This window comes from Danio rerio, chromosome 23, assembly GCF_052040795.2.
Source record: "Danio rerio strain M-AB ecotype USA chromosome 23, GRCz13ab, whole genome shotgun sequence".
NCBI lineage: Eukaryota > Metazoa > Chordata > Actinopteri > Cypriniformes > Danionidae > Danio > Danio rerio.
The window spans coordinates 31,217,249-31,230,042 of record NC_141043.1 but is presented as its reverse complement, the minus strand read 5'-3'; the positions used below and the strand labels follow the sequence as shown (position 1 = coordinate 31,230,042).

Genomic DNA, 12,794 nt, shown 5'->3' with positions numbered 1-12,794 from the left:
ATGTAATTATATTACAACATACAAAAAACTTTGTGATATTGAAAATAGTCACATTAAGCTTTCACCGGATGTTTATTGTTGGCTTTAAAACTCTAGCTGTGCATGGAGCTCATTACTGCTACTAGACTGAGTGTTAATGAGAGACAACTGTGTGCGTCTCTACTCATCACAAACATGTTGTTGTGATAATTTTTTTTTTTTTTACAATTTTACAGTGTAAAGAACTCATCAGCTTTCCACCAGAAACATACATTATTAGTCCCTAAAATAAAAAAATCCTACATACAGTGAATGAAAAGTATTCCATCCCAAAAAAATACTAAAATGGTCTAATGGTTGATTTGTGAGTTGTTCTGTAATGGAATACGCCATTCATGTAGTTTACAGTTTTTTTTTTCTTCATTAAAAACACTTTACAAATTTATAAACCCTGTGATTTCCCTTATCCTCAGCCCAATCAAACCTAAAGAATAAATTAAGCTAAAATACCTCTGAAATAGCAAGTTTAAGTTGTTATGATTCAGAATAATTGATTAAAACATGAAATTTTGCATAAATTCATAAATTAATACTACAAATGCTGTATATAACACTAATAGATTTACAATTGTCCCCATGTTTCTGTCAGTCCTGTCACATTTGCATTAAATTTAACATAAAATGCGTGCAATACACCTTTAAGGCTACGACTCAGAAGTGACGTCATTTAACAGAGGAGAAGCTCACGGTGATCAAATACGCGTTCTTTCCTTGAATTGTATGATTTTATGCTTGCTTTTGTATGACTTTTGTGTGAAGTCAGGCCCTGTCACATATTTTAAAAGTGAAATGTAAGTTTCTGGAAGAATGTTTTAAATTGCATTTTAAAAATATCTAATTACCAAATTTAAACATTCAAACAAACACAAAACAAATACAACTATTTTTAAAGTACTGTATTCAATCAAATGGGAAATAATGATAAATACTGTATAACTTTTTCATACCCTTTTCACCATCAGTGCCCTGCCTTAAAATCCCCGTATTTCCATGCACTTGTTGCCATTGTAAAAATGACTTGCCCATTGGCACAAGAAAAAAAAAAGAGACCCCATCCCAATGGCAGCTCGACAAATCCACATCACACATTCCCTGTCCAATCTAGCTCATTATTATCGTTTCACTAAAAGCCAAGGGACGTTTAAATATTTTAAAATATGCATGAGCTTGTGATAGAGTCAGCATAAAAGAGCTACTGTCTCTTGTACTTGTAATAAATGTACTTGCCATTTATTATGCATTGGGACACTGTGCTGTAATCTTTAGATTGAGGCCATTTTAGCTTTGCAGCAGGTTATTAATCACACTGTTTAAAAGCCTCAGTGTGGGCGTCTTCTGATGGCCAGTAGGTGGCGATGTTGGAGAGGCTGGAAGGACAGCGTGACCTCTCTCTAGGACGCCTCTTTGAAAACACACTGCAGTGTTTATGCCATCGCCTAATGGAATACTGACATTTACAAGAGTTCCTCACACAGGCTCTGATATACAGGCTTTCATTGAGGTATCAAACTAACAGCTGTTGTCAGTCGTGTGGTTTAATAAAGTATATGTGTTGATATTAGAAGTGATTATGAGAATGAAGATTAGCATACACACCTTGGATGCATTTTAATTCATTTATAGTGCATTGTTGAGGTTCACAGAATGCCTGCCAGATGCATAAATGCACAGACGTGTTTATGTCAAAATTAAACCTATTTATGCAGAACAAAACTTGGTAAAATATATGAATAAGTGATAATACTATGTTTTTTTTTTGTATTTTAAATTAATAAAAATGTCTTTCTGACAAATGTGTAAAATAGGGGTCGGACAAATAGTGATAAAGTGCAAAGATTTGTAGCATATCATTAAATTACTCTTGTTTTGAAAGGTTTGATTATATGTTTTGCATTAGGGCTGCACGATATTGAAATATTTTTATTCATTGTGATATATATTACAATATACATGCAGTTTTGGCAGATGAATAGCTTGTAAAGAATTAATAATTTTAGATAGATTGGGATGATTCTGCAGAGGAGCGTATCTGCATAAAATATCATTTAAAAAGTAAAGCAAAGTTAAATGTAGCATAGAAAAGATGCAAATAAACAATGATTTATGATTTTCTGGCAAGTCAAACGGTATTCAAAAGCAAAAAAATTAAACAATCACTGTATAACAATAATAATAGGAATAATATGAATAATAATAGGAAAAATAATATGAATAATAATAATTAAATGTGCTTCAAATACTTAGTCGGGTCTTTAAAAACTCATGCAAATAATAAACTTTCACTCTAGGGTAAAATATGAAATTACTCCACTATGTTGTTAACTGTAAAGTCTGTTCAACTACATTGCAGATCCCTGCGATGTGATTATTGCGTACTCGCGCATTGTGATATCGATATATTGTTCAGCCCTATTTTGCATATCACATTTATGAATAATATAAGATATATATAGAGTGATGAATACATATAGAGTACAGTATTGATGTAAAGGAACTGTATTAATATTTATTGGATTTATTAACAATGTTATATGTATGTACATTATAATTAGTAGAAATTAATAATGTAATAATAATATATCAATAATAATCATATGTTGATTTTTTTTATAAATCTGATTTGTTCAATGCATTGCTTGCTTTAAACCACAGGTGCCCAAACTTTTTTTTATGGAGGGCCAAATACTGAACTTGATTGAGGGTGGTGGACTGGAGGTAAATATACGAGTTGTCAATGTAGATTCCTAATTTGTTATTATACTGTAATTCATTATATAATTTATTATATAAATTAATTAATAATATATTTTATTACATTTCAAATACTTCAATTTGTTTAATTGTAATTCAATAAAAACATGAACAATCCTATTTATAACACAAAAAATACACTTCGCCTTAATTCGTTGTTGATATCTTCTGCAATGTCCGCTATCCATCAAATTACTTTTTTTATTTTATTTTTTTTATATCTGATTCACTCACAACAATTAATAGAAACATTTAATTCTAGTTAGCTTTTTTGTAGCTCAACAGTTAAAAAACAAAAGTTATTTTAAATTAGAAAACACAATCTCTGTTAAAGGCATTTACCCAAAATTCCCCATCAATTTCCATCTCTTCTCAGATGGGATGGAGGGCCAAATCAAAGGTTACCGTGGGCCAACTTTGGGCATCTCTGCTTTAAACATGTTCCATCTGTGCTGTAATTTAACTTCCATAAATCCTGTTTGAATAGATTTTTCCTAAGCAGTTCTGTTTATTATTATTATTATTATATTATAAGAGTATCCTGACCAAGATTATACAGTATAAAAAAAACAAAAAAACAAAAACAAACAAACAACAGGTAATATCATTCATCCATCAAACCACGTACAATGACAATTAAAAACTATTCAGAACATTTACAGACCAATGTTTCAAACTCCAAATCATTTAAAATCTTTTTAAAAGCATGTAGTGAAACTCTTTAAACGGCAACTTTGTTTGGAGGTTATTCCAAGCAAGGTGCTGCATATTTAAAAGCCTTTTTCCCCATTTCGGTTGGCACCACTGTATACAGACAATAAAAAAAAAATCCTGAGACCGAAGGCTATAGCTAGAGACAGGTTTTTTACAAAGGACTGGAGCGTGTAAGTTTGGAGATATGAGGGAAGTAAACCCAGAATTGATTTATAAACAAAAACCATATAAAACTTAAATCATATACAAAAATGTTATATTAAAGAGTAAAAAATGTAAGTGAATTAGTTAGTTAGGACTGTTCAATTACTGCCTGCACCATGATTATGAAAGTTACAGTGTCTTACACTTTTAAAAGTCTGATATTGACATTGAATGTACAAACATTCTTAGTCAATTAAATGATAAATGATGATCTTGAATAGTTATGCATAAAAACATCATGTCACTTTATTATAGCAACGCGTTATTTGTAGTGTGTTGTAAATGACTGTTTGTATTCTGTAAGTTATGATTAGCTTTGCTTGGCAAGCGCATTTCAAAGTAGCTTCCCCAACACTGCTTATAAACATGAGCTTTGTCAGCTGTGCTCAAGTTGTTCCGTCTGGGATCGTATTCATCCTGGAATGCGATGAACTGATCAAACAGACTTCAAGTCGTAATCCAGTTCAAAGTATTTTCAAAAATGTGTGGCTTTAGCCAAACAATTATTTAGCTTTGAAACACCAAAATCAGATGCTTTTGATCAGCTGTAGAACGGGCCGCAATCTTCCAGTCCAGCTGTAATTTGTTTTTAATGTGATTTGGCTTCTACCTGCCTGTCTGAGTCAATGCGCCTGCAGGCACCGAGGCACCTGAATAATTTATACCAAGCAGCTGCTTGTGGCGTGAAGGTGCAGAAAAGCTCCTTCCAAACTATCGCTTATTCTGCAGAATCAGGCGTTAAATTGTCTGACTTGTGTGCCAACTTGTTGCTTTTCACCTGCAGCCATCTTCAACCAAAGCCTCGCTGTCTTTCACGAAAAAAAAAAAATAGACGTTTTTATGAACAGCATGCCAATTTTCCTCGCTGAGTAATGCAACTCTCCACGTGGACTATTGGAGAAGAAATCTTTTGGCTGCATGTGCTTTACCTTTGATGACCCCCTCGATAAAAATGATTTTTAATAGCTGGGAGATATCAATCACAAATAAGCCTAATGTTTTTCTAAGTGTTATTAATTGAGTGTGGGTCACCTCTGTATTGGTTCCACATGGGTTTTGGAGGCATGTGGCAAGGACTGCGATAATGGAGGAGGGCTGAAATCTGCAGCTTGTGCTTTTCATAAAATAAGGGAGTGAAGGGCTGATTTGAAGAGTGAGAAAAAAAACGGAGGGAGTACATGACATTCTTAGTGCATCTGGGCAAAATAAGCAGTCAGCGAGCGAGCATGTAGGACAGAAAGAGGAAGGAGATCGTTGAAAGAGCAAAGGATTTATTATTGGAATAAAAGCGGGAAGGAAAGAAGAGGAGGAAAATGAAGAAGAGAGCGCATCCAACTAGGAACGTAGTAGTGTTGGCTTGCTGTGAAGTGTCAGGAAGGATGAAAGGAGGAATGAGAGGAAAGTGGATGAGATTAAACAGCGGAGAACCAGAAAGCGAGCCCTAACGGCAGGAGTGACGAGCGACTGTGGAAAAGAGCAGACCAAATTAGAAAGACAGATCATCTCCCGGACCTGTAGACTTGAGAAGCGCCTGCTGTCGTACCCGCAGAAGCGTGAGTGTGGGAGAATCAGGCGGTGTGGTGGGACAGCCAGAATCCCTTCAGGATGAGTGACACTCGCACAGACACCCTCCCATACACAAACACACGCTCCCTCAACGAGGATCCAATGCAGCTGCCTGATCCCGAGGAAATGAAGGTGAGTGTCCCTCCAGCACGCTCAGAATAAGAGATAACAGCATTGAGGACTTTCTCGGAGGCGCTGCGCAGCTTTCATTTGGATGGCGGGATGTTCTATATGTTTGAACGCAGTGCATTTTGGGCTCATGGTGTTTGGAGTGTTGAGACGCTCTATGGTTTGTTTGGACTGCCGTGGGATCTTGCGTTGAAAGTGTAAGGGGAGACTCTTGTGAATTGAGTTACATTATGACACCACTGCTTGGGTATGTTGTTAAGGGATAGTTCAAAGAAGTCCAAGAAAAGATTTTATCATCATGTTCTACATGTTTATTTCCATCCCGTAAATGTTAATGGAGTCTTACATTGTTGAATTGTGTGGGAAAAGGGTTTTAGTTTATTTACAGTATGTTTCTTAGAAAAGAGGAAGATTTGCATGATTACTAAAGGTCCATTTTGCATGAATAAGACATTCAAGAGTCTGTTTTTATGTATGGTGAGAAGGATCTGGTTATTTTTGAGCAGTTATTAGTTTGTGGGATGTGGTTTTTTTAAGAGGAAGCATCGGAGGGAGGTCATATGACAGACACTGCGCCTGCCAATTGGATAAATGTAACATGCTCTGTTAATTTCTCACTTTGATGATTAGTTGAGACTAAGCATCAGCCAACACCATAAAATGCAGAATATGTGAGTCTTCCATAAAAACAGAACAACACTTCACACAATATATCGATAGTTAGGGCAAAAATAAATAATTTTTTTTGTATCTTTATATTGTGCCAAAACCTGTAAGACTTTTATTTTTTTATACAGTGAAAATCAGTCAGGACCCCATTGACTTTCAATGAGTATGTTTACATGAACATCAGTAATCAAATTATTTGCCTTAATCTGAATAAGACAATAATATGATTAAGGTGTTTACATGAGTTGCTTTTTGAATGTTCCTTTCATGATCACGTTTTACATGTTATAGCACATAATTCGATTAATGTCATTGCGTCAACATGCTATCCACATTTCCTCCAGAGTTTCATGTAATTTGTTTCATTTTTAATTAGTTGACTTTAACTGCAGTTTGGCACTTTCACTTTCATCCAGCAACATTTCATGCATGGCCCCCATGACAAACCAGATATCGGATGCGAGTATGAACTGCTGGAAGAGTATTGTTTTAACGAAATTTAATACCGCACGTCGTATGAAAAAAAGAACCTCCAAAGTTTTTAATGCAGGAGTCTGTGGTCCTTCACAGACTCGGTGGGTGCTGAGAATAGTATCAGACAGCTGTGTGTATGAAATATCCTCCTGCAAAATGTGGGAATATCCTACACAATGGTAATAGTTTAATTGCGTTGTTTACATGTCTGTACTGGACTTCAGTAATGCGGCTAAAATCAGCATACTTTACTTGTCTTAATCCCATTTCTGTTTAGTACGATTATGACCTTAATCAGACTAAATTAATCAAAAATTGCTGTTTAAATGGTCGACTCTTAATCAGAGTATTGTCTTAATCGTATTAAAATCAAAATATTGGTGTCCATGTATTTATAAAAACCAACACAGACTCAACATTCCAAAAAAAAGTAACCTACAGTATTATTTGCTGCAATTTTCAGATATGATGAACACTACAGGTATTAATACGGCAATGGTTTTTATTCCTTTACAAACAAATGATGATTTTAACATCAGCTTCCTTATGAGTGGTTTTTGCATTGTCATGAAGTAGCTTGGTACTGTAGCTCACCTTGCACTAGCACAGATTAAAATCAAGGTAATATGGCATGGTAATTTAAGGTATCGTCATTTTATCATACTATTGTAACACTATCAGTTTTAGGGTTCAGTTTAGTGCAGGTAGTAAGTTATTTTCAAATGCAATATTGCATTAAATTGAATAATTAAAATTGCACCTAATTTTTACCATCACTCACTAAACACTGGCTACATCCATATCACCCTGTAGCGCAAGCAGGGCTGAGCCTGGTCAGTACCTGGATGGGAAACCACAAGGGAAAACTAGGTTGCTGTTGGAAGTGGTGTTAGAGAGGTCAACAGGGGTGCTCAACCTGCTGTCTGTGTCCTAATGCCCCAGTAAAAAGTGAAGGGGACACCATACTGTCAGTGGGCACCGTTTTTCAGATGAGACGATAAACCGAGGTCCTGACTCTCTGTGGTCTTTAATCCCATGGCACTTCTTGTAAAAAGTAGGGGTGTAACCCCGCTGTCCTGGTCAAATTCCCACTAGGCCCTTAACCCTCATGGCTCCAAATCATCCCCATCTACTGAATTGGCTCTATCCCTGTCTTTCCACTCCACCTATAGCTGGTGTGTGGTGAGCGAACTGGCGCCGTTGTCCTTTGGCTGCGTTGCATCATCCAAGTGGATGCTGCACACTGGTGGTGGTGTGGAGAGACCCCCCTTATGATTGTGAAGCACTTTGGGTGTATGGCCATACACGATAAATGCGCAATATAAATACACATTACATTTGATTGTAAAACATCTAAAATGCTATAAATATTTTAGCAAAACATTTAAGACATTTTTGATAATTCTGGGTTGACCAAAATGCTTACAAATACAGTATGTTTCTATGTGAGTACAAATTGATTTGAAGGTGTACATTTTTGAATTTTTTCCATTTTCAGATTAGCTACGCTTTTAAGGCATCTTTCAGCTGAGGTTTGATGGTTTTATTATTTAGTTTCTTCTAAGCTGCAGCTTTAAGTTCATCGTTTGGGTTGAAGGAGATTTGTTGGGACAGTCATGAGCCAAGATGTCTTTCGTTTGAGAAAGTAAGAGGAATAAATCACCACCAGCAGACGGCCACTACAGTGTAGTGCTATTTTTACATCATAACGTAAGGCATGGTAGACCAACACCCAGGGTTTTGGTTTAGAGGCACGTTTTAACTTCTGTATGCTATTAAATCTTGATTATAAGGTTGTTTTTTGAGTTAAAAATGCAGCCAGCAGACTTTTAAAAAAGATATAAGCCTTTAAAAGTAATCTTTTTCTTATGAGAGGCCTTTGCAGAGCTTTGATTTTTTTATTTTTTTTTCCACCGTGGAGCCTGACAGAGCTCCCCCCTCATCCGTTTCCCTTCTGAGGCAGTTATACTGACAGTTGTATCTATTGATGTGTTCTAGCTGGAGGTGTTCTGATTACCCAGCTAACTGCCAGCTTCACTTAATCCTCTGGAGATTCATGAAGGCAAAGCCATAGAACAACATCATTGTGGCTAATCCAGTGCCTGTCTAACTGATGTAGTGTGGACTTTGCACATGCACAATGAAATCAGGAACTCGACGGCGCAGAACATGGACGAGTTTTTAGGCTTGTGCCAAGAGAGATAAGATTCAAAAATCAGAGGAAGTCCGGCGTAAGGCTTGCTAACCCACAGATATTGTGTTCCGTCACCCTCGACCATGTCTCTGCTTTCTGGGTGTGTTTATTTTCTAAAAGGGGGTTGCCTGGATACGACCTGTTTGCAGATTTTTCAAAATGTTTTTGTTTGACTAAGAGAATATTCATTTCAGCCTCTCCTGTCTTTCCCAGCCAAGACAAGATGTTCCAAGTTGATTTGTAATAGAGTATTGTTCTTAAAAAGCTGGAATAAGAAGTACAACTATTATAGATCATTCAACATTTTATTTCCATAACTACCTGTGTTGCAAATCATGCATCACAGTCATTTCTGCTCTTGCAATCCAAGAAATAGAGTTTCAAGTTCAACAGTCTGCCAAAAAGAATTTGGTCTGCATTTAGAATTTGGGGTGTCATACAGGAAGTGTGGGGAAAACAGTGACTGAGTGAATAGGTCTCTGGTATATGTTTTTCCTTGAAGACCCTGAAATATTATAAAAAATACTGAAATATACAAACTCCATGCTCCTGAGTTGTATACAGTATTCTTATCTTAGCTATTTTATAATTTTAACAAGCTTGGGTGATCAACACACCCATGTCAGCATCAACAGTTTCTCATTTTTCCCCAATTTGAATGACTGTATTGATTCTTATGAATGATGCTAAATGCTTATTGGCTTTGAGGGTCTTGCCAGAGAGTAGCTGGAGAGTCAAGTATGCTGAGACTTGTGCAACATAAAAACAAAAATCCAAAAACGTGCAAACAAAATTAGGTAGCCAAAAAAAGAAAATAAAAGGAGGAAAAGGAAATAAAACAATATAAAGGGAAACATCTTCTCTCAAGATTTTTTCATAAGTGAACAGGTAACTTTAAGCCAACTTTAATCACATGATTTTGATTGTCAGTTAAGTAAGTCACTATGTCCGATTATGTGATATTTGTCTTGATAAAATCTTGACTTGTTGTGGGTAACAAATGTGCCAGACTACACGTTACTTCACGATCAGTCATCCTGTGACATCTACAACGAGCATTATTTCTCAAAGATGTATTGTGTTGCTATTACAATATTTCTTATCTTTATTTCAATGTTTTTTATGCTATTTCAATCTCAATAAACACTGATGCTTGCTGAGAACTAGGCTACATTATTTAAGGGCATTCTTTGTGACATTGATAGGATTAAACTTATATTGAACCGGTGCATGTGAGCGGTGCATGACTGGAACTCCATATACTGGTGAAGTTTTAGTTCTTCAGAGAACTACATGATCATCACTGGTGATCATAACAGTCGGAAGGCTGAGAGAACTCAGAAACTCATTGTGAGAATGAAGATGTCTGCATATTTGTGCCAGTCTGTCAGGTAAAATTGCTTAAAACACTTTAATATTTTAGAGAAAGTAGTTAAAGATTGCATAACCAATGATTGATCTTATCCACCCCAGACCCACCCATAAATAAAAATGCAGCCTGTATTTTGATTATTTTGAAACACCCACAGATATAACTGAGAAATGATGGGCTCCTGTTGCCCATGAAGAACGGGGAAAAAATTAAACATGCTAGACTTTCTGCGAAGGTGTCCTGAGACGTTGTAGACACTGCATCAGTTGTCGTAAATGCCCAATACCGAAACTGTGACAAAATCATGTGATGTGACTGGGGCTTAAGTCTAAAGGCTCCTACACACGGGACGTTTTTAGTTTGCGTTTATCGGCAGTGTTTTATGAGACGTTTTTCAGTGTTCAAACCCAAGCGCTTTACACTGGCGTTAAGCAGAAGAGTATGCTAATTCACTCTTTTGACGTTAGATGGCGCTGCACAACATTAAGACACCTGCTTATTACACAGAAGAAGAGTAGGAGAGGAAGTTCACACATTTGTTTATAAAGTTACTGGTGACTCGAACAAGCATGGATGGTTCAAGCAGCACCTCCTGCTCTAGCGATGAAGAACTGATTATTGTTTACCAGTGCAATAAGCAGCTTTACGTTCATATTGCATCTGGGCATCTTCTTCAATGTGCGCTCGCATTGACAGTTTTCGCTTGAGCACCTACAAGTGCTGTTTACGGTAACTTTAAAAGCTCCGTGCACGTGAACAAAAGTGCCGATCTGATTGGTGGAAAAAGGTTTTGACGCCGCACGTCAAAACAAAAAAACGAGCATGAGGCGTTTTTAAAAATTGACGCTTTTGCGCCTGGCGTTTTGCGCGTTGGTATGCACAATTACATTGATGCCCTTTATTTAGTTACGAGGCGTTAAACATCGACGGAAAACGCAAGCAAAAAACGTCTCGATGTGCACGGGCCTTAATACTGAACTAGACTGAAACTAAGAGAACTGAAAAGAAAACAATATTTTCCAAGGCCGACTACTTATTTCACTCTAAACACATAATTTGTGTGAAATTGAGCAAAAGTTTAAGTGAAATACACATGAAAAACATGATACCAACAAATATGTTCTTTGTACACATACAGTACAGATATATTGCATGGATTTTGCTCAGAATATTAATATGAGCAAATTTAAAATTATTTAATTATATAAACACTAATTTCACAGAGAGTGCAGTCCAGCTATTAAAGCAGGTCCATCTATTAAAGCTAATATAAGACATAATTCAAATGTAAAAATCATTAAGTAATCTTATTTATCTCTAGAAGTTAAATCTAGAGGATACATGAGGTGCTCTATTTATAGTAGAAAACAGATAGTATCCAGTATAGCATAACTCAAATTTCAATTGTTTTGTATTGCATTAACATAAATGCAAATATTTTTTTAACAATATTCATCTTTCTTCTATTGGTTCATCTTTTTAATACTTTTGGCTGATTTTGCATCAGTGATTTGCCAGCAATTACTACAATTATTTATTTAAAAGAAGTGATAAATAGCAAGTATAATGAGCATACAGAACACAATGTCTTTGCTTAGGTTCCAACAATCTGGGCTACTCCCCTGCAACATGCATGAATATTACTTTATAAAATGTCACGTCAAAAATGAAACTATATCAAGCGAGTGCTAATGGTGGGAATCGTATAACAATAGATCACAGAATGCAGTCCACAAGGCCAAAAGACTTTTGGACTGTGACCATCAGGCTTTGTGCAATAAGCTGCTCATAAACAGAGGCTTAACCACTGGCGCTATGAGATGCGGTACTTAGGATAGTCAGTTACGTTTATTTTAAAGTCTGACCTCTTAGATTGTTGACACTGATCTAATATAAACTTAACATCTAATGTGTCTGAAGAGTATTAATATCATTTTACAATAATAATATACCAGTGTTACCAATAATAATAATAATAACAATAATATTAATGATGGTGATAATGACATTAATAAATAATTAAATTATATATAAAATATAGAAATTCAATCATTCATTTTCCTTCGGCTTAGTGCCTTTATCTATCAGGGGTCGCCACAGCTGAATGAACCGCGGACTTATCCAGCACATGTTTTACACAGTGGATGCCCTTCCAGCTGCAACCCAGCACTGGGAAACATCCATACAAACACATACACTACGGCGAATTTAGTTTATTCAATTCACCTGTACCACATGTCTTTGGACTGTGGGGGAAAACCAGAGCACCCAGAGGAAACCCACACGAACACGAGAAGAACATGCCAACTCCACACAGAAATGCCAACTGATTGCACACATTATGTGCCTTAATTATTTAGATCTGTACATTTTATTATTATCGTTTGTATTATATTGTACAAATTATATACAGTCAAGCCCTAAATTACCCCAGGGGTATGAATAATTTTAATTTCGGGCTTAACTATTTTTATACAGTTCTACAGTTAAAGTCAGAATTATTAGCCCCATTTGATTTTTTTTTCTCTTTGAAATATTTCCCAAATAATGTTTAACCGAACAAGGAAACTTTCACAGTATGTCTGATAGTATTTTTTCTTCTGGAGAAAGTCTTATTAGGGACCGAGCACCGAACGGTGCAAGGCCCTATTGGAATTGCTCCGTTTATTATTATTATTCTTT

At 36.0% G+C, this 12,794-nt stretch overlaps 1 protein-coding gene and 1 long non-coding RNA gene across 8 annotated transcripts in view; one reads left to right on the top strand and one right to left on the bottom strand.

Annotated features, from left to right (window-relative positions):
- LOC141380504 (uncharacterized) overlaps window positions 1-12,794 on the bottom strand; it is a 148,889-nt gene that overhangs the window by 51,717 nt on the left and 84,378 nt on the right. The window lies entirely within an intron of this gene.
- Window positions 1-12,794, top strand: part of znf385a (zinc finger protein 385A) — a 142,111-nt gene that overhangs the window by 91,488 nt on the left and 37,829 nt on the right. Inside the window, exon 1 of one of the 3 annotated variants that reach the window (XM_087307297.1) lies at window positions 3,018-5,406. The exons of the other annotated variants lie outside the window; for them this stretch is intronic. Within the exon in view, the coding sequence (XP_087163423.1) occupies window positions 5,314-5,406 (93 nt within the window). The 5' untranslated portion in view covers window positions 3,018-5,313. Of the gene's footprint in view, window positions 1-3,017; window positions 5,407-12,794 lie in introns of those variants that run through there. 3 annotated transcript variants of the gene reach the window in all.